The sequence below is a fragment of the Pan paniscus genome, chromosome 17 (genome assembly GCF_029289425.2).
Source record: "Pan paniscus chromosome 17, NHGRI_mPanPan1-v2.0_pri, whole genome shotgun sequence".
In the NCBI taxonomy this organism is placed as follows: domain Eukaryota; kingdom Metazoa; phylum Chordata; class Mammalia; order Primates; family Hominidae; genus Pan; species Pan paniscus.
This window is the reverse complement of record NC_073266.2, coordinates 45366597-45393646: the sequence shown is the minus strand read 5'-3', so window position 1 is coordinate 45393646 and position 27050 is coordinate 45366597. Positions and strand designations below refer to the sequence as shown.

Genomic DNA, 27050 nt, shown 5'->3' with positions numbered 1-27050 from the left:
TTAAAATTTTTTTTTAATTTTTATTTTTGTAGAGACAGGGTCTCACCAGCCTGTTTCCCAGGCTGGTCTTGAATTCTTGGGCTCAAATGATCCTCCTGCCTCAGACTCCCAATGTGCTGGGATTACAGGCCTGAGCCACTGTGCCCAGCTGGAACCATACTTTTTTGAAGCCAGAATTCTAGCTTAAGTATAATTTAACAAATCCTTACTAAATATTTCTGCCTGTCCCTGAAGTACCAGTGTTCTGTGGATTTCATTCCATCCCTGATACTCTTCTTTTCTCAGTGCTAAAGATCAAACAAACAGTAAGGTTTATTTATAAGGCTATTCCTCATCTGATTCCTGCCTTCTTCTACCCCTCACGTCCCCACATTCCCTTTCTGTGCTGCAGCCCCACTGAACTATTTGCAGTTCCTCAAAAGCATCAACACTTTTGAATATACTGTAACTTCGGCAAAGCCCTTACCTAATTGTCCATCTGCAGGACTGCCACTTCGCCTTCAGGATTCAGCCAAAACATTTCTCTGTGAGGCCTTCCTTGATGCCTGTGGGAAGGGATAACAAGTTGCCCCTCGGGTCGTAGCCCTCACCAGCTGGGGTGTAACTGTCAGTATTTCTTTCTCCCACTCAGTATGTGAGTTCTCTCCAGGACAAGCGCTATTTCTTGTTCATGTTTTTATAACTTAAACATCTAGTATGTTACCTAGCTCTTAGATTTTTGTCATTTTTCAGGCATTCGAGTATGCACCCTGGCAAATGTGTAGGGCATGATGCTATGGGCACCACCCACTTTACATCTGATTGAGATTCAATGGATACTGAGTCTAGAGCCTTTCATCCTACTTGTCAGATTACATTCAAATTCTGAGTTTATGTTTGAGTGTGTGTTTGTTTGTGTGTGTGTGTCTATGTCTATGGTCATTGATTTTTTTTGTTGTTGTTCTTTTTTTAACAATGACTATCTCTTCTTCAGTAGACATCTAGTCAATAAGTTTCACTTACCCAACCCTTCTCGGCCACAGTAGGAGTTACAGTAGGAATTTCCATTTGGAATTTTCTTTCTCCTAAACAGTGCTCAGGTACACAGTTTATTATGGCTGGAGACCATTAACAAACAGGTGTGATTGCTTATATGAAAAACCGTCTTCCAAACAACTGACTGCAAATTGACTTCCAGAATACAATCTATTCCTAATTTGAAGATTATCTGCATATGTGAAAAATGTCTCATTGTGAAACCATCTTGAGCTCAATGTAAGATTATCCATTCAGCAAATCACTATTGAACATCCATATGTGTAACATAACTGTGCAAGTAATATATAGATAAAAGCATAAATTAGACATCGATTCTCTTTGTGTGTATACCCTACTTTGTTGCTAGCACGATATTTGTGCACTGCAAATGTGCCAGTATCTGAAGCCTTATTTGCCAGGCATAGGAGGCCATTTGTGTCTGGTTCTTATTTGGCTTTCCAACTTCATCTCAAGGCCCTCACCACCCAGCATCTTGCAGGCTATCTACAGAGAACTCTACTTGTCATTTACAATCTCAGCTTACAATTTCATGCTGGTGCCCATCTACAAGATGTTCTTCCTGTCTAGAATTCCTTCCCCATTTTTCTAGCGTTGGGTGAAATTCATTAAGTATTTACCAACCCAGGAAGGGTCAGGCATACAGAGTATGGGTTAGACACCATCCACTGGCATCCCATGGTACCCAGAACTCACCTCCCTCAGATCACAGATCCCATGGTTCCATCCTGCCTCCCCCTGATCCATGTTCCAGGGGAGGGGAGACAGGCTTCTCCCTGGAGGGGCCAGTATGGGGCACAGTGATTTGGTGAACAAGTGAATGGATGAAAGGATCCAATTTGGAAATTATTCCGAAAATGGCAACTAAATCCATGAGTGTGTGTGTGTGTGTGTGTTTTAAGAGACAGGGTCTCTTTCTGTTGCTCAGGCTGGAGTGCAGTGGCACAATCATAACAAACTGCAGCCTCAGCCTCCTGGGGTCAAGCTATCCTCCATCCTCAACCTTCCAAAGCTGGGATTACAGGTGTGAGCCACCACACCTGGCCTAAATCCATGAATTCGAATATAATTACAAGATAGAGAAATGTGAAGGAGAGGAGCAATCAAATATCTTCAGCTAGAAATGCCCCTAGAGTTGGAGACAGAAAATCTAAGGAGGTAGGTATAATAGAAAACAATCAAAACGATAGTTTTAAGGAGATGATGGTCAGTTCTGTGGGACTTTTAAGGGAGATGAAAGTCTAATGTAAGTCAGAAGGCCTAAGCCAGTAATAACTCTCCAAAATACCATCTAGACTCTTTCATCCAAGATAACTGTTAAGACTTGTTCAGTGTCTTCATTTACTGGACAGACAAAAATGAATACTTACTTGTAGAGTTTTAAAACAGTTGAAAGCACCTAGAAAGAAAGAAAAGCACATTTTATAAAAATATTTAAAAGGCACACAAATTTATTTATCTGCAGGTCTTATTTGATTTAGCAGAGCACCAAATGTTCCAAAGGAAGAATAATATAGTGGTGATTATAATTGGAGTGCTTTTATAGATGTAAGGAATAAGAAAGCTCATGAGAACATTTTCTAGTTTGTTTATTTAAATAAGGAATGAATGTTGCCTTGAATCTCAAAAATGATAACTTATTTCCAGTCTGGTAGGCAGAGTAAAATAAGTCACATGTTTTTGAATTTCAACTGCAGAGTTTCATTCTGTTTTGAATTTTTAAACATGACCTTCAGAGAGTGAAAAGTTCAAACAAATTCATTTAATCTCAGCCCAACAGTTAGATATTAATATACCTCCAATAATTTTACTAATACTAATCCTGTATATTTCTTTGTAAAAAGAAATAAACTTCTTTATATATATACGTGTATTTTTCTGTTTTCACGCTGCTATGAAAAACTGCCAAGCCTGGGTAATTTACAAAGGAAAGAGGTTTAATCAACTCACATTTCCACAGGGCTGGGAAAGCCTCAGGAAACTTACAATCTTGCCAGAAGGGAAGGCAGACACATTCTTCTTCACATGGCAGCAGGAGAGAGAAGTACTGAGCAAAGGGAGAAAAGCCCCTTACAAAACCATCAGATCTCAAGATCTCAGGAGAACGCACTATCGTGAGAGCGGCAGCATGGGGGTAACCGCCCCCATGATTCAATTACCTCCCACCGGGTCCCTCTCACAACCTGTGGAGATTATGGGAAATATGGAACTACAATTCAAGATGAGATTTGGGTGGGGACAAAGTCAAACCGTATCATTGTGTGTGCACACACGCACATATACACATATACACATATATACATATATAAATATACATGTATTTATATATGTGTATATACAAATATAAATATACACGTATTTATATGTGTATATACAAATATACACATATATACATATATAAATATGTATATTTGTAGATACAAACATACATATACATATATAAACATATATAAAGAGATTTTTATTACGTGTGTATATATGTATTCATTAGTATATGAAGTATATTTCTCTACTCAGAAGTATAAAAACCAAGTGAATAATTCTGTTAAAAGACCACCTTTTCATTAATATTGTTTAAAACTTATGGAAGCTTCTTACAACTTGCTTGAAACTACTAAAGTTTAAAATGCTTGTCTTTTTCTCCTATTAATTAAATTTAATTTCTGTTTTTTAAAATATCTCATTCTGATCTTATAGAAGTTGGGCATTTGTGTAAGTTCAAATCTAGCCATCCCACCTAACAGCTCTGTTACCTTGTTACAAGGTCAAGATCCTTGCCTTTAACCTTTTCAGTTTTCTTATTTGTAAAATGGGAATAGTAATAGAACCTCCTTTTAAGATTGCGTGAGAACTAAACGAGATTATCTTTGTAATGTGCTTCATATAGTGCTTGTCACATAGTAAAAATCTCTTAATTATTATTGGTGTCATATTAGTAACTATTACAGGTAAATTACCTTTTAGGAGTAAAAGATTTTCTGCTGTTCTCTAATTGTAAGAAAAGAATTAAAATCCACTCCTTCTGCATCAAAAATTGCTTGAAGTAAAATGAAATTCCCAGAAAGAGGGGTAGTAATGTTGGCCTTGATATGTTCAGTTCTACTGTAATGTAAGTATGGTGTACGTTTATATCCACATATGTCTTAAATCTAGATTCTAGCTGTTTCTGAAAGAAATGGATATAAATATGAAGAGGATGCTGAGCAGGAAAAACTACACCCAGGACAACAATGCATAGTTACCTTATAGAATACCTGTTGAATGTCAGGCAGTGTGTTGGACAGCGAGATGTGAATACAAAACAGCCTCTGTAGAAAGGGATGTCACAATCTAGTGTCATCCAAACAAGATGATAAAAGTAGATGAGGCCGGGCACAGTAGCTCACACCTGTAATCCCAGCACTTTGGGAGGCTCAGGCAGGCAGATCGCTTGAGCCTAGGAGTTTGAGACCCACTTCAGCAACCTGACAAAAAACCCTCTATACGAAAAAAAACAAAAATTAGCCGAGCATGGTGGCATGCATCTGTAGTCCTAGCTACTCAGGAGGCTGAGGTGGGAGGATCACCTGAGCCCGGGAAGGTCAAGGCTGCAGTGAGCCATGATTGTGCCACTGCACTACAGTCTGGAGTACAGAGTGAGACACTGTCTCTAAAAATAAAAAAGTAGAAGGGACCAGAGAGACCACAGGAATGACTCCTAGTCATGGTTGGGGAAAAAAGATCTGTGCAGTCGAAGTGATATTTTTAATGAGCTTTTGGATGGATGGATGGATGGATGGATGGATGGATGGATGGATATTAATCAGATAAAAAATATAAGAAGTATAATTCTAAAAAAATGAATAAACAACATAGAAGTGCACAAGAACATGATGCTTTGGGGTTTGGGGGGATTCCCTTTGGGGGTGCATAATTCAGTCATGGTTGCTGGAGCTGAGAATAGCTGAAACAGAAAAGGTGGGTAAACAGTCTTGGTTCACTGAATGCTTTCTAAAGAGTTTTACTGTATGCTGTAGGTTACCCAACAGCAGGCATTTGAGTTAACACCTTCCAGTTTTTTCCCTCTCTGTGTACTTCTTGTTATTTTCTTAAACTGTTCATCAATTTTTAAGTTAATTTTCTTAAATAATTGTTTTAAAGTGTTCATGCACCAATTAAAAATCATTTTGCCCATTGTCGGGGGAACTCTTTCATTTGGAAGGAGTCATAGAGAGCATTCAGAGGTCTTACTTGCGGGAGTGATATCAAATAACGTTTAAGACAGAAACCAATAGTTTGTAGGAAAGAAGCTGGAATAGTGCTGGAGACAGGCGAAGACCAGTTAGGCAGGCTTTTTCTCTGGTCCAGGCAGGATATAATGATGACCTCCACTAAAGCAGTGGCACTAGGACTGTAGAAGACAGAATGTAAAGGAAACAGTAAGACCTCTTTTCTTTTACATCCCTCCTGTGTTCCTCGCTGGATAATGTGGGTTTTTATCCTCATAAAAGCATGTCTCCGCCCATAAAGCCTGGGATCAGAAGTCTATAAATACAAGCTCAGCAAGAATTCAGCCGGAGCCAAGCTCTCTCACTCTGCAGAGAAGCGTCAGTCTTTAGAAGACAGTTCAGCTTTATCCAGAATTCAAGATCTACCTCTCCAGGAAAGGTGGAACAAGAGGATACTTTGCTAAATTTAGTCAAACCTAGAGAAACACAGGCGGTTAGTTTGTAAATTTGGTAACAGTACATCCTGTGAAATAATGTTCATATCCAAGAATAAAGGAATCCCATAAGGGAGAACCAGAAGGTTCTGTTGCCCACTGGATTTCTTCTGTACATTCACTCAGATTTCGTGCCTGTTACTGTCAGTTTCTTAGGACTTCAGTGCGATCTTTTTAGAATTACCAAAATATTACCAAGAGTTTATATAATACCTCGTTCAGAAGAGTCATATTTTATTCTCAGATAAAAATCAGTGCTATCCAAATGGAAGGGATTTAAAGTACTTAACCTGCATAGAAAGCTGGCTTGCCTAAGAACTCTTGAAAAGTTCAGTGATTTTGCCCTTTTGTAATTATTAAAACATAAGGCAATGTGCCGTGCTCTAGCATAGCACAGTGGTCTCTCTCTAATGGATTTTATGGCCTTAACCGCTTTAAAAAAAAAAACAAAACAAAAACAGAAATAAAGAAAACAGAGATTTGTAAACTACCAGGATGATCAGAAAGCCAGTGCAGGAGCTAAAAAATAAAGAAAATAATATTTTTTAGACTCTCAATAGGGGATATGGGAGTTGATTATCACAAGCATTATATTTATTTTAAGGAATTAAATTAGGTGGCTTAGTCATTTGATGAAGAGTCCTGGGGTCCATGAACACACCAGGGAAGACCAGACCACTTCTTGTGTTTATTCCCTGGACATAGTAAACACAGGCCATCCCTTTTTTCTCCTCCAAATCCAGACACACTTGAGGCCTTGCCATTGACTCTTTCGGGCTAATTTGAGTCTTTTTTTTTTTTTTAACTTGTCATTCTTTTTTTTCTTCTTTTTTTTTTTAACTATTATAAGTTCTGAGATACATGTGCAGAATGTGCAGGTTTATTACATAGGTATACACATGCCATGGTGGTTTGCTGCATCCATCAACCCATCATCTACATTAGGTATTTCTCCTAATGCTATCCCTAATTTGAGTCTTGACCTCTCCATATTTCCAGTTTGGTGTTGACATCATAAGGATTGGGCCAGGGCCCTGTGTGTATTTTCACTTAATAATTAAATTGTGGTAAAGCAGATGACCTGAACAAAGTGATCTTAGCCATTGTCTCTGTTGTCTGTATTATAAAGGAATTGTCATAATGAAAATTTAATATTTGTTTTCAGGGACCCATTCTCCTTATCAGGAATTTCCCTGATTTTTCTTGTTTTTTCTTCAGATCCTTCTTGGGCCTACTTGTATGACCCCAAGTCAGACAATGCTGAACTAAGGGAATCCGCTGTTGGTTAAATTTGCAGTTGCTAGATCTTGTAGGGAAGAGGAGTGTAGGCTAATATGTGAATATTAACTCCACGAGGGCAGCCATTGGATCTGGCTCATTAGTAGCTGTGTCTCTACCAGTTAGCAGAATACATTGCAATAATATTAATAGATAATCAACAAATACATCTTGAATCTAATGAATAAACACAAACAAAATGAATGAAGGTGCATTCTTCAGCTTTTGTTAGCTAAGGTACCAATCACTGACCACTCCAAAATATTGCTGCTTATAATAATGAAGGTTTACTTCTTACTTAAGTTGTAAGTCAGCTGTAGTCTGTCAGTGACTCAGTTCCTGATCCATATGTCTTCTTCGTTTCAGGATCCAGGCAGATAAACTTCCCATCTGGAGCAGGCCATTCTCCTGGCAGAGGGGGAAAGGGGGATTAGTGGAAGGGTGGAAACACATTAGATAGAGTTCTTGAAGCGGCTACTTTTCACAGCTACTTACATTGCATTGGCCAAAGCCAGTCAGACAGCCAAGCCTTGCAGTGTGGTTGGGAAAGTAAACCCTGACCCCAGAGAGGCACTGTGGGAGTGTGGGTGTGTGTTCTGCCTTCAGAAAAAGAGCAGTGAATCACTGAGGGCAGTAACACAATCTGCCACAGAAGGGAGTTACAAGTTTTGAGAAATTGTAGGTTGTGGTTCTCAGTCTTAGCGGAATTGCCTTGTAGCTTAGTCTAAAAATAAGATAAAATCCTATCTAAAGTTATTTATGTTGTATATATCAAAGTATTTTGCTGAAACCTGCTTTATTTTATTTTACACAGGCTTTTCTGGAGTATAAACAGTATAAAATGACATGACGAAAAGTAGTAAAGTACTGCTAAATTTCATGGATTGTTAGTAAAGAGGTACCTGGAGATGAGAAAACTGGTCATGTGTACTTTTTTCTCTGATTTTTGACGTGAGTCAAGCAGCTGCCATTTTGTTTCTTAAAATATATCTTCACTGTTTCTTATTTTTTCAAATCCCAAGGCAGGACATTTTTCTCAAAACTTAAATTTTTTAAAAATACTAACTAATATTCATTGAGCTCTGCATATGCCAGTCACTGTGGTGAGCCCTTGGGTCCCTTTATTGCATTTGGTCTTTATAATAGTCCTATTATTATGATTACAGTTGTAGATGAGGTTATGCGGAGGTCCCACAGCTAGTACTGGGGAGAGCTAAGGTGTCATCTCACAGTCTGATCTCTTAACCACTACACCATACTGATTCTGACCTTAATTTTTTTGCTCTTCTTCCCTGTTTCTCCTTTGTAACCTTGAAAGGATAGATGAACACATGCTCATAAAAACCCATGTATGCGCTCATAAAATGCATGTGTATTGGCAGGCTTGATCTCTCAAAGGTAGGACTGTCTGTGACACGTCTTAGATAGGTGAGGCCATATAAGCCAACTAGCATTTGACAAGTAGAGTGTGGAAAAAGCAAACGATTGTTTGGAGACTAATGTTAGTAATGTTAGTATATCTAGGAGTACTAGAATGCAATTGGGAAAAAAATTAGAAAATATACCAGAGGACCTAATACTAAATCCTTAGAAGTTTTGCAGAGCATAGAGACTCTAATTGTATATTAAAAAGCATCTGCTTACAAAAGTTACAAATATAGATAGTAGTTATTTCCTTGTTTCTTTTTTCTTAAAATTCTTTATAAGAACCAGATAACGCATGTTATTTTAGATTGACAGGAGTCCTCCTCTTTTCAATATTTATACCGTGTACAGATATTGGATTATGACATTTCTAGGATTTTTTGGAAGTTAGAAGTTACCCTATTTTTAAAAATACCAGTTTACAATTAATCAATTAATTCCACATTTTATGCTATGTTAGTCACATAAATGATTTTCTGAGTACCTCCCTTTATGTAGTAATCACATCTGACCTGTCTTCAGTCTTCCTTTGATGTCCTTCCAAAATGAGGTCAAATACAATGCTACTTTCTCTTTGAACTCCTAGCTCTTAATGCTGATGTGAATTTTTTTCCCCCACAACCTGATGGCTTTTGCTTTGACTTCATAGTTTTGTCACTTGTCATTTGCTTCACACAGTAGTAATACCTGTTATGCTAGACTGTAAGCCTATGGAGGGACATGGACCACATGGTACTCATTTGTATGTCTTGTATTTCAGTGAGGTGCTTTTTTTTTTTTAATTTAATCTAGCAATGCTGCTCTATATATTTTGTTATTTAAGATTCTTTCTTCTCTGCCTCAAGCAGGGCCATTCATTTCTGCCACCTGTCCAACTTATTACCCAGTTAACCCCCTCCCTTCATAAGTCTTGGCCTCCCTGAGCTTGACTGCTTAGGGTTGTTTCTTTGCACCGGAAAGATATAAGTTAATTTTTGTCCAACTTTCAAATGGTTATATCCCCCTTTTCCATGTGTTGAAAATATGGTATGTAAATGGAAATTTACAAATAAGTGTTTGTTTGATCCCGTGAATTCATTAGGATCTGCTTGTGGTTTTGTAAAGTGTAACCCTCTCTTAATTCTTTCATTCTTTGTGTTTCCAAATTGCAGGGCCTTAAAGCGGCTGACAATGACCCGACAGCTCCACCATATGACTCCCTGTTAGTGTTTGACTATGAAGGCAGTGGCTCCACTGCTGGGTCCTTGAGCTCCCTTAATTCCTCAAGTAGTGGTGGTGAGCAGGACTATGATTACCTGAACGACTGGGGGCCACGGTTCAAGAAACTTGCTGACATGTATGGTGGAGGTGATGACTGAACTTCAGGGTGAACTTGGTTTTTGGACAAGTACAAACAATTTCAACTGATATTCCCAAAAAGCATTCAGAAGCTAGGCTTTAACTTTGTAGTCTACTAGCACAGTGCTTGCTGGAGGCTTTGGCATAGGCTGCAAACCAATTTGGGCTCAGAGGGAATATCAGTGATCCATACTGTTTGGAAAAACACTGAGCTCAGTTACACTTGAATTTTACAGTACAGAAGCACTGGGATTTTATGTGCCTTTTTGTACCTTTTTCAGATTGGAATTAGTTTTCTGTTTAAGGCTTTAATGGTACTGATTTCTGAAACGATAAGTAAAAGACAAAATATTTTGCGGTGGGAGCAGTAAGTTAAACCATGATATGCTTCAACACGCTTTTGTTACATTGCATTTGCTTTTATTAAAATACAAAATTAAACAAACAAAAAAACTCATGGAGCGATTTTATTATCTTGGGGGATGAGACCATGAGATTGGAAAATGTACATTACTTCTAGTTTTAGACTTTAGTTTTTTTTTTTTTTTTCACTAAAATCTTAAAACTTACTCAGCTGGTTGCAAATAAAGGGAGTTTTCATATCACCAATTTGTAGCAAAATTGAATTTTTTCATAAACTAGAATGTTAGACACATTTTGGTCTTAATCCATGTACACTTTTTTATTTCTGTATTTTTCCACTTCACTGTAAAAATAGTATGTGTACATAATGTTTTATTGGCATAGTCTATGGAGAAGTGCAGAAACTTCAGAACATGTGTATGTATTATTTGGACTATGGATTCAGGTTTTTTGCATGTTTATATCTTTCGTTATGGATAAAGTATTTACAAAACAGTGACATTTGATTCAATTGTTGAGCTGTAGTTAGAATACTCAATTTTTAATTTTTTTAATTTTTTTATTTTTTATTTTCTTTTTGGTTTGGGGAGGGAGAAAAGTTCTTAGCACAAATGTTTTACATAATTTGTACCAAAAAAAAAAAAAAGGAAAGAAAAGAAAGGGGTGGCCTGACATTGGTGGCACTACTAAGTGTGTGTTTTTTTTAAAAAAATGGAAAAAAAAAAAAGCTTTTAAACTGGAGAGACTTCTGACAACAGCTTTGCCTCTGTATTGTGTACCAGAATATAAATGATACACCTCTGACCCCAGCGTTCTGAATAAAATGCTAATTTTGGATCTGGTGACTGGTTTGAACTTTTTCTTTTCTACTTGAGCTGCTTTGAATGTTGCAAAAATCCCAAGTACTGGAGAACAACAGTACAAAAAGTATGTATTTGTTCTTGCACTATTCACCATTGAAACGCGTAGCATGGCAACCATGTACGGTGTGCAGCAGAGAGAATCATTTTGGACCTTCCCATCATCATAGAAGAAAAACATCAAGTGATTCAGGAATAGACCCTACTGGTGGTGATAGAAAAATCACATCCTTTACCTTCAGTGAACTTCAGTGTTAATTCTTAATATAACTCATGTTTTAATTTGTTTCTGCTCAAGTTAATTGTTCTGTTGACTGACAGGCCTTTCCCATTAGAGCCACCACCATAAGGGAAACTTCAGTAAAGTGGGTTATAGGACTGAAACTGGAAACTGCAGTGGACACCTGGAATTCTTGTGCAATTCATTGAAGCCATCGTTTTATGTACTTAGTGAAACACACTTAGATTTGACTGGCCTTTATCCATTGACTTGATCATTTGCTTCAGTTTGATATAGTAATGGTTGCAGAGGGCAACAAAAGGAAACAATCTTGCTACATTTTGTAAAATTGTTTATGTATCTTACTATGATTCATTCTGAATTTTAAGAGGCAAAGGAATTATCCACTTGTATTTATCTGTTTGTTTCTTAATCATCACACCATATAGTCTTATACTGTACACATTGAAAACACTTATATAATATACCTCCTCTAACTATATTTTTTGCTTAACATAAAGGTTATTTTATATTAGACAGTGAAATTTACTTTTCTATTGATTCACTTTGTAGGCAATACTTTCTTGTTACTTTTCTAATCATTAAATGCCAGAGCTTGCCTCTGGGAATTTCCATAATGAAACTTACTAAATTTGCTAATTGGAATAGTCTTTTCTAAAATTGATTCTTAGACTGTGCCTCCATGCTGTTGTACATCCAAATGAAACTATATTTTCAGATTCACACATCATAACACTTAATGTTTACACCATTTAGATAAACACTGTTTAAATGATTTTCTTATGGTTGATGTACAATTCACAGGCCATATCTAGTGTGTATATATATAAACTTTAAGTGTTTGTAAGGTTTTATATATACACAATAAATATAAATATTAATTTTTGTAGGCATAATAACTATTTTCTTTGTAAAAACATTCTTTTTATATTAAAAAAACTAGGAAACTAATAAAAAATGGAAACCCGCTGCCATGCTACAGAAGGAACTTCTGTTTAGCTGGTTGATCTAGTTTCTAGTCCTTCCAAAAAGCATTTTTACACACACATGTCCATAATGATTTTGTTTTTATGAAAATGAGATTGTACATTATGTATTATTCTGTAAGTTGCCTTTTTTTCACTAAGAGTGTATCTTGGTAATTTTTCCATATTAGTATATATGTACACCTACCTCTTTCTTTTTAACTGCTACATATTATTCCATAATATGAACATAAGTTTTATTGAACCATTTCCTAATTAATTTGTTGTTCCCAATTTTTTTGCTATTAAAAACAATGCCACAGTAAACATCCTTGTGCATGTCTCTTTGCATGGGAATATTTCTCTAGTACTAGTAGAGTCTTGGAGATGGAATTGCTGGATTAAAGAATGTGGAGATAAGTTAATTAAATATGGCTGAAATTATAAATGTTTTAGCATGCTTAAAAGTGCCTTTTAGCTGAAAGAAGACAAGGCTTTCTAAAAGCCAGTAACTTCCTCCTCTGGCAAAAGGATTTTGTGCAGCTCAAAATAGTAACCACAAAATGTAAGACAATCTAGCCAGGGCCGCCTTCTTTTTTCTTTGGAAGTTAGCTTTTGAGTCAGGCCACAATACTAGTTTTAAGTATTCTGTAAAATGACTGTAACCATGTGACGTACTAAAACCTGAAAACTATACATTTATCAACATGGTTTATGGATCCCATCCAGAAACGTTTTTCTAGGCCATTCCTGGTAATTTGGATCTCTTCTGCAATATTGCTAATAAAAAAACATGCATACAGAGTGTTAGTACCCCTTTGAAATGGTTATTTTCAATGATAAAAGTATGTGTAGTTTAAATTTTAGTAAGACGTTGCCAAATTTCTCTAAAAACTATGCCAATGTACACTCCTACCAGCCTGTGTACAAAAATATATTTACACTCATCCTCAACAGTCCTGGACATCACACACATTTAAAAGTTTTGCCATTATGATAGGCAACAAAAGATACCTCATATTAACAATTAGACTTTTCTGATTACTAATGAGGGGATTGGAGATTTTTTCTTATGCTCATTAGCCATTTGTGTTTCTTTGAATTACGTATTTTATTTTCCCTGTTGAGTTATTTGTGTTTTTCTAATTAGAGCTTATATGCATTTTTTCATGATCTTTTGCTAATCTAGTAAATTTTCTTACAGAAATGTATAGCAAGTTTCATTTTTATGTGGTTCTCACTATGTTTGACTAGATTTTTGAGAAGATCTTAACACCTTTAAACTATAAGATTAGTATTCCATATTGTTCTCCTCCCATTATTTTGCATTTGTCTCTTTAATCCACCTAGAAATGATTTTGTGTGATGCAGAAATCTAACTTTCTAAAACATTTCTAGATAAAGGTCTGTTTTCCAAACACTACTTGTTAAAAACTTCAGTCTAAACCCAACCATGTGGAATGCATTCTTTGCCATATACACACTTATATCACATACACTTATATCACTTATATCTTTTTTCCAAACACCACTTGTTAAAAACTTCAATATAAACCCAACCATGTGGAATGCACTTTACCATATACACACTTATATCAAAGTTATATCACTTATATCTTTTTTCCAAACACCACTTGTTAAAAACTTCAATATAAACCCAACCATGTGGAATGCATTCTTTACCATATACACACTTATATCAAAGTTATATCACTTATATCTGTTTTCCAAACACCACTTGTTAAAAACTTCAATATAAACCCAACCATGTGGAATGCATTCTTTACCGTCTACATACTTGTATCACATACAGTTATATCACTTATATCTGTTTTCCAAACACTGCTTGTTAAAAACTTCAATATAAACCCAACCATGTGGAATGCATTCTTTACCATATACACACATATCACATACACTTATATCACATATACTTATATCACATATACTTACATCACATACTTATATCACATATACTTACATCATATACACTTATATCACATATACTTACATCACATATACTTATATCACATATACTTACATCACATACTTATATCACATATACTTACATCATATACACATATCACATATACTTACATCACATATACTTATATCACATATACTTACATCACATACTTATATCACATATACTTACATCATATACACATATCACATATACTTACATCACATATACTTATATCACATACTTACATCACAGTTGTCATATAAGCATGTGTTTGTTTCCGGATCTTCTATTCCATTGACCTTTAAATTCCTGTACAATACTCAATTTTTACACTAAATTATCAGTTCTGAACAAGCCACTTAAAATTTCTTACGTTCTTTTTTTCACATTTTCTCTTGTGCATAAATTGTAGAATTATTTTGTGAAGTTCCATAACAAATTTTATTCAAAATTTGATTGAATTGTGAAAAGCTAACAGTTTCATTTACTATTCTATCCAATACTATAATATTCTCACTTTTCACACTGTATATACTTTCATGGAATTTCACTAAACATCTCATTTTATTACACTCTAATAATTTTCATTGCTATTATGAGTGGGCTCTACTTTTCATAGCATTTTTTCTAGTGATACTTTACTGCTCTGTTGGAGATTTATCAACTTTTATTTCTCCTGTTACTGTCTTATTTTACTGTTGTATTACTTTTAATAGCTTTTTGGCGATTCTCTTGGATTTTCCTGACAAACAATCATAACTGCAATTAATGACAGTTTTTTCCCTTTTCCAAGATGAATAGTATTTTTTTCTGTACCATTAGTAGCAGTGATCATTACAAGCATTGTTTTATTATTCCTGACTATAATAGGAAGGCTTTGTATGTTTCACGATTATGCATAGCATTTAGTATAGATACAAGTTTATACTTCACTTACCTTGAGATTTTGTATGTACATGTTGAATTTTATAACACTTTCTTCATCTACATAGATGATTGTGTATTAGCCCATTAATAAGAGTGAATTACATCATTAATGCCATTAGATTTTCTAATATTGAATTGAACTTTCCTGGAATAAACCTACTTGGTCATAATGTTATTCTTTTAATGGGTTGATATATTTTATTTGCTGCTATATTACTTAGGAATTTTAAGTTATATGTGGTTATCTTATACTTTGTTTTTTCAATATTTTGCTCAATGTTAGTCTCAGGCTTATGCTAGCCTACAGTAAGTAATTAGGAAGATTGCCATTTTTCCTATGCTCTGGATTATATACATCACAATGAACTCTCCATTAAAAATGCTCAAATTCTCCTAAAATTTTACCATTTTGGGGATAGGTTTTCTTCAGTAGGAATGGGTATAATTCAGATATTGCACTTATTTTTGAAGAAGTTTCACAATTTACATTTTCCTGAAAAGTCTCTTGCAGAATCTAGCTTTTAAAAAATGTATCACTAGAAAATTCCATACAGTATTATCTTCATAAAATCTGTATCATACCTTAGGTTATGTTTTCTTTCTCCCTTTTTTCTTTTTTACTTTTTTCTTCATCAAGGTAGTCAAATATTATTATTCTGTTAAAAGAACCAGCTTTATATTTATCGATACAGAATATTTATTCATTTGGTTATTGGGTACACATTTCTCCAAGCCTATTAATTTGTTTTTCAAATACTAGTGTTTTACTTCCATCTGGTTTATCAGTTCTTGAAAGGGATTTATTAACATTTCCCAAGAGCTTTTTGGATGTATTTCCAGACCATGATGATTTGTGCTTAAAACTTGGATTGTAACTTTTACCAGTCCTTGCTCAGTAACTTTCAGTACCTTCAGTTCTAAATTCCACATTATTCCATATTAATATAGCCATACCTGCTTTCTTTTGCTGATTTTTTGTTTGTTTAGCCAAATATGTGTGTGATTTTAGTCTGATGTAGCATGTCCATCTCTTCATTGTTAATAACTTGAATAATTTTTCCTTCTACATTTTAAACAACATGTATGTCCTAAAACTTTCATTTCAATGCCATTTTCAAACAGACACTGTAACAGTGGATTGGTAAAACATCAGTCCAGACAATGATTTGATTTTTGCAGTTTACCTCCTTTTAAGCCAATAACAATCCTGCATTTGGGGTTGTGACCTCAATAAACTAGGCTCTCACTGGTTGTTCCCACAGCTCTTCAGGGTATCTCCAGGTCACCAGCGTGTTAATGGACCCTGATGGTATTAAAAAGAAGAGACATTCCACAACCAGGCTCCTTTTCCCTCTCATGTTTACCGCATTGTAGCTTTATGTTTTGATTTAAAAGTTTTTCCTCACTGGGGGGAGAAAGTATCATTTTCATATTCAAAGGAAAAGTTGGAAGACTAACTCATAAGGAAAACTGGAAGACCTTAGAGTTCATGTGATCCTGAACTGTCACTTTTTTGACTCATACAAGATGACGTTGAGATCATACAAATATAAACTACCAGACAGTTATTATCACCATATCCTTAGCAACAACAAGCAAACAGCAAAAAAAAAAAAAAAAAAAAAAAAAAAAAATCTTCCTTCCTGGAAAATATCAGTTGATTGACCCCCATTATGAAAGGACTCAGAGGGGAGAAAGCAAGAGCACTTCTCTTTTTTTTCATGCAGCAAATTCAGTCTTACGGGTCTTGCTTTTTCATTGATCATCAGTACTTCTGTAAGGTTTGTAGTAAGAACTCACACATCACCATTTTTTCTGCTTCTTAGCCAGCCTAGTTAAGCACTGGGTGGGTGGAAAAAGAGATGATGCTACAGCAGCTAAAACAAGTTTGAGAGAGATTATTTGTATATTTAAAGCAATTCCAATACCTTCAATTTCTAGTACAACAAATGGATGTGCTAACGATAGGTACAACTTAAAATCTGAGAATATATTTTTTATGATTGTTTTAGCAAAAACTAAGTCTACATGAGAATTACAGTTTTTTAGACAGGGTCTTGCTGTGGCACCCAATCTGGAGTGCAGTGGCATGATCATAGCTCACTGCAGCCTCAAACTTCTTGGGCTCAAGACATCCTCATACCTCAGGCTCCTGAGTAGCTGGGACTAGGGTGTGCCTGGCTTTTTTTTTTTTTTTTTTTTTTTTAGAAAGGAGGTCTCACTATGTTGCCAAAGCTGGTCTTGAACTCCTAGCCTGAAGTGATCCTCCACTTCAGCCTCTCAAATCACTGGGATTACATGCAACATGAGCCACCACACCTGACCTGATATTTTAAGTGCCCACTCTTGGATGAGGAGGCAGAAGGAGGAGAAGAGGTGAAGCCTGTTGATTAGAATATCTTTGTGAATCAGAAACATGATGGGAGACAGACATCCTTTGAGGTATTCTGTTACTGTAAGCCAACATATATTTGATACATTAGATTCATTTAATCAGGTTTTAAACTTTGGACATGCTGACCTCAAGAGTAATTCAAAAAAAGTATTTATATATTCAGGAATTCAGGAATTAATGGCTAACTTAATTATGAAATGGATGTCAGCTTCTACAGTAATTTACTTGATCTTTCTCTGCAACTAAGGAACGTTGAATAAAAAACTGCAAGTTTAAGAATGTTGACCTTTATCTTGTAGGTTAATACATATATATTTATCAGTGACAGCTTATTTTTCTAGTTTCTACTTTGTGAGAAAGGTAGTTTGCATAGTGAAATTTTAGAATTTGCTGCTTTTTTCTAATAGTTTTTTATTATATATGGTAAAGACATTCTATTAACATCCATGGTCAGCAGCAAAAGATTATTGAATGAGAATATTTTTATTTTCATTTTAAATGGCTTTTATATTCAGAGGCTGAGACTATTTTAATAATTTTTTTTTTCATTTTCTTCCTGTTTTATCTCCATCTTAATCTTTAGGTATCTAAAAAAGCATCAACCACCACAGACTGACGGAAATGTTTTCCTTTTGTCCCACGGTTTTTTCACCTGGAATACCTAGTTTCATACCACTGCACTAGTAACTCTGCAACCTTTGGAATAAATAAAACTAAATCAAAGCCTCATCTCTTCAGGCCTCATGTGAACAATATAAATTAAAGTGGACCTCTTTTGTGGTTGTAGAAAACATGGCCTCAGAGACTGCGTTGAACCAAAACTATTGCCAGTCTTGTGTAAACCACTGCACAGAAACCCATCCAACAACATGGATGGATTTTATTAATGCTGAGTTCTTTCCAGGTGCATAGATACTGGGCTGTGGACTTGGCATATTAATTCATTTAATATTTATAGTAATTACTTCATCACGTCTTATAGACTCATCATTACTTCTCACATTTTAACAATTCTAAGATCAAGAAGCTGCACACAGTTAATAGCGTTACCCCAGCAAGGTGCTGTAGTTGTGTGAAAACTTTACGTTGATGCTTTTTGGTAACATCAGAGTGTCTAGCACTAGCATCAGAGTGTCTGAGTCTATGAAATACATATTAAGGTATATAAGGTCACTTTTATTTTTCCTGATTTCTTGAGATGGAGAAGCTCTATTAGGAGAAGTTATGTGGCTTGTCCACTGACACTGAGCTAGTCAGTGGCAGAGCCATGATTTATTAAGCCCAACTGTCTAGCTCCAGAGCTCACACTTACTTATCTCTAGAAGACACTGAGTGAAAAGACAGAGGGCTGAGTGAATAAAAGAAAGAGTGGCTCTTTTGCATAGTACCACGTGTGTATTAGTTGAACCACATAGGATCGCCATTTTGGGGTGTTCAGACAGTCAAATATTTATATACCTAAATTAAATCTTTAATTTAGTTCATTCTAAACTCTACGAATGAATCACATAATTTACAAGGAACCATAATACCCTGTGAAACACAAGCATAGAAGTGTGGGTGTGTGGTGGGGAAGGAGATGAATGGGAGACCTCAGGACAAGAGGAAACTTTTAGAAAACATAATGGTTTATTATACTCACTAAGTGCCTTGACTGCTTGCACCAAGACTGACACATTCCTAGCGTTCTTACTCATCAGTCTCTCCAGGGCCTAGAAAGCTGCCAGGCGCACTCACACAGCCACTATGGACAATCTCGTTCATACACAAAACAAGACCTACCTACCATCTCTGGCCGACATGTTTCATTTTCCAGTTGTAAGCTGAACAATTTTGGAAATCAAAGTAACATTTCCAGGCTCTGGGGGAACATGTAGTCTGCTAGCAGAAACTCATTTTCTTCTCCACTAAGAAAGATGAATCTTTTCTTCTGTTTCTTTATGCAACATAGCTTAGATAAAAAACATTTGTTTTTCTAATATACTAACTCTTGGCCTTCCAGAGCACTGCAACATCCTCAAGTGCCTTGAGAAGAAATTAAACATGGCCAGAGGTACAGACTGGTATGATTCTCCCTAGGTTCAAATCCCACCTGTGCCCTTTAATGGCTGCATAACTTCAGAGAATTTGTTCATTCTCTCTGTGTCCTTGTCTGTGGAATAGGGGACACCTGGAGCATTGTAACCACACCATTACAAGTTAGCTATTGTTATCTATTATTAGGAAGACATGTTCATGTTTATCTACCTACCTATAATTGTTACACTATAGCCTTTTATAATTTACAAAGAAAGAAAATGTTTCACTCTCAAAAAGCTTTTTAAGTTTCAGGTTATTCTCATATTTTTTCAAACATTATTTGAAAAGGCTTCAGACAGAACTTCCATAAGAACTTTGTAATTCTAACATACATATTCTTTTTGCCCTTCCAGTATACACACTTATGTGGGTAAGAGAGTTTATCCTGCCTCATAAAAAATAAAAAATCTAAGTTTTCTGCATTCCAGGTTTTGAACTTTTTACCATTATTAAAAGCAGCATTAAATATGTTTTATATAATTTATTTGGCCCTTATAGTCAAGTTTATGGAAGTAGAATTGTACTTGATTTCTGGTCCCAGTTTCCAGAATGCTTCAGCACCTGTTAACTTTGTTTCCTTAATTGCCAGCTCTGGAAGAATATCCAAGTACATCCAGGAAACTTGGAAACACAGAAATTCTGAAAATCGATTAAATTGCCTGGAAGTGATAGATCCTAAAGAGATCAAACCTTATTACTCTGGAGATTTTCCTTGTGGACTTTGGCATAAAAAGTGCAGATTTAATAACTCAGCTATGTTAGCAGAACCATCTATTTTAGCCTGGCTCACCTAATTCTATATCTACTTTCTAATATTTCCCTTCTTAATAGTATCATTCCTCTTAAACCCTTTGGCTGCATGTATAGGAATCTTTCAGAAATTAGGTCATCATGCAACATTAAACTTTAATAACTGGATATACAGGGCATAGAAGCAAATATATCAAATTGCTTTCATTAATCAGAATCACATTCTTTACAAGAACTTAATACCAGTATCATCAAGTTTATGAAATCATTTAGCACAACTGAAGAATGTGAAATGAGACCATTGATGTGAAGGTATTTTATAAACTGGAAAAGGCTGTATAAATGTTAGGTTTTAAATATTAAATCAATAACTTGGAAAAATGGCATATGTATCATAAAAAAGGTGTGACTTGGCCAGGTGCGGTGGCTCACACCTGTAATCCCAGCACTTTAGGAGGCCGAGGCGGGCAGATCACGAGGTCAGGAGATCAAGACCATCCTGGCTAACACGGTGAAACCCCGTCTCTACTAAAAACACAAAAAATTAGCTGGGCATGGTGGCGGGTGCCTGTAGTCCCAGCTGCTCGGGAGGCTGAGGCAGGAGAATGGCGTGAACCCAGGAGGCAGAATTTGCAGTGAGCCAAGACAGCACCACTGCACTCCAGCCTGGGTGACAGAGCGAGACTCCTTCTCAAAAAAAAAAAAAAAAAAAGGTGCTACTTAGATTGAAACCTCAGCTATGTATCTCTCCTACAAACTAAAAGCCAATACTTAGCTATCTCAGAAAGTACTGATGGCACAACCCAGAGAAACAGGTCAGAGATGGAGCTATTCATTTGTTCTTTTGTTCCAGGATATGTCTGCTTGTTGATTTTGTTTTTCTTGCAGTTGCAATAATTTATTGTAATTATGACTTCTTAATGGTGAGACAAAATTATTAAATGGTGTGACAAACTGCTATTTTGTCCTTTGAAGGATACTGTCCTTTACTGTTTTTGCATGTTAAATTGATTCGTCTATTGTCAAACCTTATTTCTCATGTGACTAGTCCTCTAGGAAAGATGCAATATGTGAATAAATCATGTAGTGACCTTGAAGAATGGAGGAACTATAATGGGAGCCAAGGAGACTGAAGTCACTCATTAGTCTCAGGGTGGAAAAAACATGGCTCCTCAAATGAGCATAAAACAAAACTATTGTCCAAATAAAGCACAAGAAAAAGCTCCAAAGAGTTGGCAAGGGTTCTTTACAATAAGAGGCATCCAGGAAGGTGGAAGGACTTGATGGATAATGATTGAGCTTATTGGCCAGTGATCCCTAAACTTACTACATATTAGAATTTCTAGGGATCTTTTGAAAATACTGCCTGGCTCCCACACCAATATACCCAAGACCACAGTCTGAGCAACTGAACCCGCCATGCAGGATTACCCAAGAGAAGAGCGAGTCTGGATTTGCCTAAAAGTATTGTTGGGGTCTCATCTGATTTAGACAGTTGGTAACCATATGGAGGAACACTAATTAAGAACCTGTCCCAGGATGGGCTCCAAAGGAAGCATACTGAGATTGAGATTAGTGTGCAGAAAGTTTATCATGAGTAATTTAAGGATTTATGTTTGTGGAAAGAAAGGGAAAGAAGCCAGATTAGGTAGAGGGAGAAGTTGGGCTGCCATGAAGTGTCAACAAAGGTTCTCAACTGATACCTGAGGAAACTAGAAAACTATATTGGTCCTTCAGGGTGGTCCCAAATTGAAGCCCAAGGGTGGGGTTGCAGACACGCCTATATAGCCCAGTATAGATATGCCACTGGATGTGTGCAGCCCTAGGAAGGTTTTAGCCTTGGGAGGCAACCCTAGAAGAGGGCTGACAACTGAGGGCCATCTGCCAGCAGTACTATCAGAAATGGGAAAGCACATTTTTCAGTTTTCCAGAAGGTCCTGAGAGGCACACCATAGTGCATGCTTATTAATCTGTTTTTAACTTTGGTAACTTAGCCATTTAATGTTGCAGTATAGTAAAAACAAAATTAAACCACATAGTATAAGAACTCCCAGGAAGGAAGTCTTTGTCTAGGGAATGACTAGACAAAGAAGTCCTTGACTTATTGGGAATGAGGCTATGTGAAAAGAGGTGAGCTCAAGGGCCACATCTGCAATGCACAGGAAGAGTGTGGAGGTGAATGAAAGCAGTGATGCCTAAATAACAGCATGGGAAAGTTCGACATCAGGCCATTTTACACTCACTTTCAATGTGTCTGCAGTGCTGGATAAAAACCACCCCCTCCATTTCTACTATAAAGGTCATGTAGGAGGTTTTGGGGATTTTGTTTTGCTGTTTCTCCTTTCGTGTGTTTCTAGTGCATTGTAGAAATCAGGTAGAGATTCAGCAGGAATATTAGTGCAGTGGGGAGTGACAGATTGAAATAGAAGTAATGTAGCTCTTAAGGACACCAAGACCCCAGGAGCTATCTGAAATTGCAGTTATTTTTATGACTCCCGGGGTTTACCCACAGTGATTAGTTCATCTATGGAAGAACATGTGTGCTTGATTTGGTAGCTGCAAGGAAGAAAACGTGGGGAAACTCACTAGGCCATCATGTAGAGCCAAATTGAGAGGAAGGAGCCCAAGAAATAAAAGACACGGGAAATGCAGAATGCATTCCCAAAAACACACAGGAAGAAAGAAAATTCATCTGATCCAGAAGGCCCACAAACATTCTCCTGACAGATAGAGATAGGTACTTTGTATAAACTTCTAGGGATATATTTTTAAAATGTGATAGCATTCTTTCTATCTAGACTGTAAATATTATACCACTTGAACATTTGAATTCCTTGCTAAAAATATTTTTGCTTTCCTTAGAATATCCCAATTTAGCAGGCACAATTTGCATATACCTGCATGTTTCTATACCAGTTAATTGGCGTGTATTGTCTTAAATTCTGCTAGATTATACACACAGAAATTAAGCGATGCTATAACACTGTGCTGTTCAGTACTTGATAGTGAGGTGATTTAAAAAAAAATGTAGAGGTTTCACTTTCTCAAGATAAGGGAAATATCTAGAACATAATCAAGTATAACTTACTAGAGCGAAAGGGTATAGTATAATTATTAATAATTCCTACTTAATAGTCACAAGTAGCATCTTTTAAAACTTGCTTTAATTTCAGTGCTCTCAAAAATGCTTTTGATTGAAAAAGATAATCCAAAGGTTGATTCAGTTTGTTTTCACATAACATTTTATCACCTTAAAATGTTGATGTCAGAGATAAGAATTATCTATTATAATTCACAATGATACAAGTGTATGAGGACAAACATGGTCTATAAATATGGATAATATATTCAAATTATATATTCAATTTATGAATACTATGTGGGTGGTTTTCAAAAGGTATGCTGTATAAGCCCATTCTCACATTGCCTATAAAGAAATACCTGAGACTGGGTAATTTATTAAGAAAACAAGTTTAACTGGTTCACGGTTCTGCAGGTTGTACAGGAAGCATAATACTGGCATCTGTTTGGCTTCTGCGGAGGCCTCAGAAAACTTACAATCTTGGTGGAAGGCGAAGGGGGAGCCAGCACTTCACATGACGGGAGCACAAGGAAGAGAGAGATGGGGGCGGTGCCACACATTTTCAAACAAGCAGATCTCACAAGAACTCACTATCGTGAGGACAGCAAAAAGGGGGGTGATGTTAAGCCATGAGAAACCACCCCCACGATCCAATCACCTCCCACCAGACCCCACCTGCAGCATTGGAAATTACACTTAATATTATATTTGTGTGGGGACACATATTCAAACCATATCATATGCCTATATTTTTAAAGAAGTTAAAAAAAATTTTGGTATTTTCAAAATTAAATAAAAACTTGCCTCACCATTCATAGCGGATGATTTTCTGACTATCTGGAGCTGCATAAAATCTTTCTGGAATGAAAAATAAATTATTGATTTTCTTGAGAACCTAAAATAATTGACCATTAGTTCAATTTATGTCGAAGAAAGCTTGAAATGTAGTTCCTACATCCTTGGCTCACTTATAATCCTACCATTGTGTTGTGCAGCTCACAGGCCTTTGAGAGAAATAGTGAAGAGAATTTAGAAAAGAAAGTTAGATTAGAAGACTGAGTGTGCAGGTTATTTTCATGTTATTCAGAGGTGCATATCAATGGTACCTGAGACCCTAAAATGGTGTATTAAAACTAACAAAGGGATAAATTAGCCTAATGTCATAACAATAACAATCTTTTATTTTGCACATGTTTTTGTTACTGATATGCTTTACAGAAATTATCTAATTTGATCCAAACCTCAACCTGTCTTACCGGTGAGTAAACTAAGGTTCAAAAAGTATATATGTAAGTTGCCTAAAATCACATAGTAAATTACAGAGTTTGGAAAAAAAACTTAGTCATGTCTAATTCTACGATCCAGATTTTGAACTGCTACATTTTCTTTTAAATGTCTTTATTTTAATTATAATGAAATGTTCATAAAGATGGATTTTTACCTCTAATATAGCAAAATTTCAACTTCAGTTGTAAATTTTGCATGTTTTGGTAAAATTTCAAGCTTTTAATGTATTTGAAAGTTGACCCCACAATTTCAATTCTGTTAATGTTCCCAGAAAAGAGAAATAAAATGAAATTTGAGGATGTTGGCTATCCTCATATGAAGTTTACTCATATTTTGAATATGAATGAATGTAACTATTTTGCTTGCACATCTTTTTACCAGCACATTCAGTTGGCATTACTAAAGTTTCCTTTTGAATTAGAATATCTCTAAAACTTGAGAGTGTTTTACTTTCATAACAAAATGCCAGTCTCCTACCTCAAGTTTTTTTAAGCCCAGGCAGAAATAACTGAAGTAATTCAAAAGGGAGGAGAGGGGCGGCACAGTGGCTCAGCCTGTAATGCCAATCCCAGCACTTTGGGAGCCAAGGCAGGAGGATCACTTGAGCCCAGGAGTTTGAGACCAGTCTGGACAACACAGTGGGACCCCGTCTCTACAAAAAATAGAATAAAATAATTAGCAGAACATGATGACACATGTCTGAAGTCTCAGCTACTCAGGATGCTGAGGTGGGACAATGGCTTGAGCCTGGGACATTGAGGCTGCAGGGAGCTGTGATAGCACCACTGCACTCCGGGCTGGGTGACAGAGTGAGATTCTGTCTTGGAGAAAACAAAAGGGAGGGAGGGGAAAACAGTATAAGAAAGAAAAATACATCAGCTATGAAAGTGTGCGTGAGAAATAGATGGTTTTACTTATTAAAAGGAATCTGTAGGTAGTCAGATTCACAGAATAAAGAATGCTGTACAGTGTAGTGAAAGAGAAAGGTTTTCAGCCAGGAGCCCTGCATTTGTGTCCCAGAATCGTCAGTTACTCATGAATATGCACCATGGCATCCGCATCCTTATCTGTACAATGAGCATATAACAATGCCTGCTTGTCTATTTAATTTAAAAGGCTATTATGAGAGGCAAAAAGGAAAAGGTATATAAAAGACCTTTGTAGAATGTAAATGTATATAGATATTAATTTTGATCTTCTAACCTTGACTGATGGTTATCACAGCAGTTGCTCATTATGTGTAAGTCTAAGCATTGAGTCTATCCCTTCAACTCTGTCTTCTATTGTCAAGAAGAAGTGAAATTAAAAACATAAAACCAAACACATCTGGACTTCCCTTGATGATCTATTTTCTGTCAATATTACAGTTGTGTTTATAGTGCAACAGAATAATATAGCAATTCACATAAATCAATGAGTGCAAGTTTTAGTGAAGCCTTCTTAAAAGGGCTTCGTTAAGTTTAATCCTTTAAATGTGAAATGAAAAAATAACTTGCTTTTTAATTCTTAAGAGACAAATTTTGTTGCATAAGAAACTATAATGAATAAAGAAAATGTATTTCACCTTGTACTTTAGCCCAGAAAGATAGCCATTGAACAATAGAGACTGATTGGACCTCTGTTGTGTGCCAAGCACCATGCTAAGCACAAGTCTATAAAGGTCATTAAGACTTGTAGTCTGCCCTCAAAGACTTTCTGGTCTAATGTAGAGATAAGTCATGTGGCCAGACACTACACAAGGCAGTACCATAGTGGAATGGACCCAATTCTACCGGAGCTATTGAAATGAATATCTGACTTCATCTGGCCTACCTCCTTGTCATGGTGATATGGTTTGGCTCTATGTCCCCACCCAAATCTCATGTCAAATTGTAATCCCCAGCGTTGGAAGTAGGCCTAGTGGGAGATGATTGTATCATGAGGGTGGTTTCCAGTGGTTTAGCACTATCCCCCTATGCTGTCTTGTGATAGAGTTCTCATAAGATCTGGTTATGTGAAAGTATGTAGCACCTCCCCCTTCACTCTCTCTCTGTCTCTCCTTCCAGCCATGTGAACATGTGTCTGCTTCCCCTTTGCTTTCCTCTATAACTAGAAGTTTCCTGAGGCCTCCCCAGAAGCAGAAGCCTCTACAGCCTGAAGAACTGTGAGCCAATTAAGCCTCTTTTCTTTATAAATCACCCAGTCTCAGGTGTATCTTTATAGCAGTGTGAGAATGGACTAATACACATGGCAATACTTACTATGAGTGTGGAAGGCTAAGTTTCCCAAACCCAAGGGGGAAAAAAGGAACATTCACAAAGGGAACAGCATAATACAAAAACATCGAGGTGTGATCTCAAGGCATGTTCTGGGAATGG

General features: G+C 36.3%; 1 protein-coding gene across 2 annotated transcripts in view; it reads left to right on the top strand.

Moving 5' to 3' along the window:
- CDH2 (cadherin 2) overlaps window positions 1-10978 on the top strand; it is a 226047-nt gene extending 215069 nt beyond the window's left edge. For both annotated transcript variants that reach the window (XM_034943719.3, XM_055102638.3), the window contains one exon: window positions 9592-10978. In XM_034943719.3, coding sequence (XP_034799610.1) covers window positions 9592-9798 — 207 coding nt within the window. In that variant the 3' untranslated portion in view covers window positions 9799-10978. The remainder of the gene's footprint in view (window positions 1-9591) is intronic.
- The last annotated feature ends 16072 nt before the right edge of the window (window positions 10979-27050 follow it).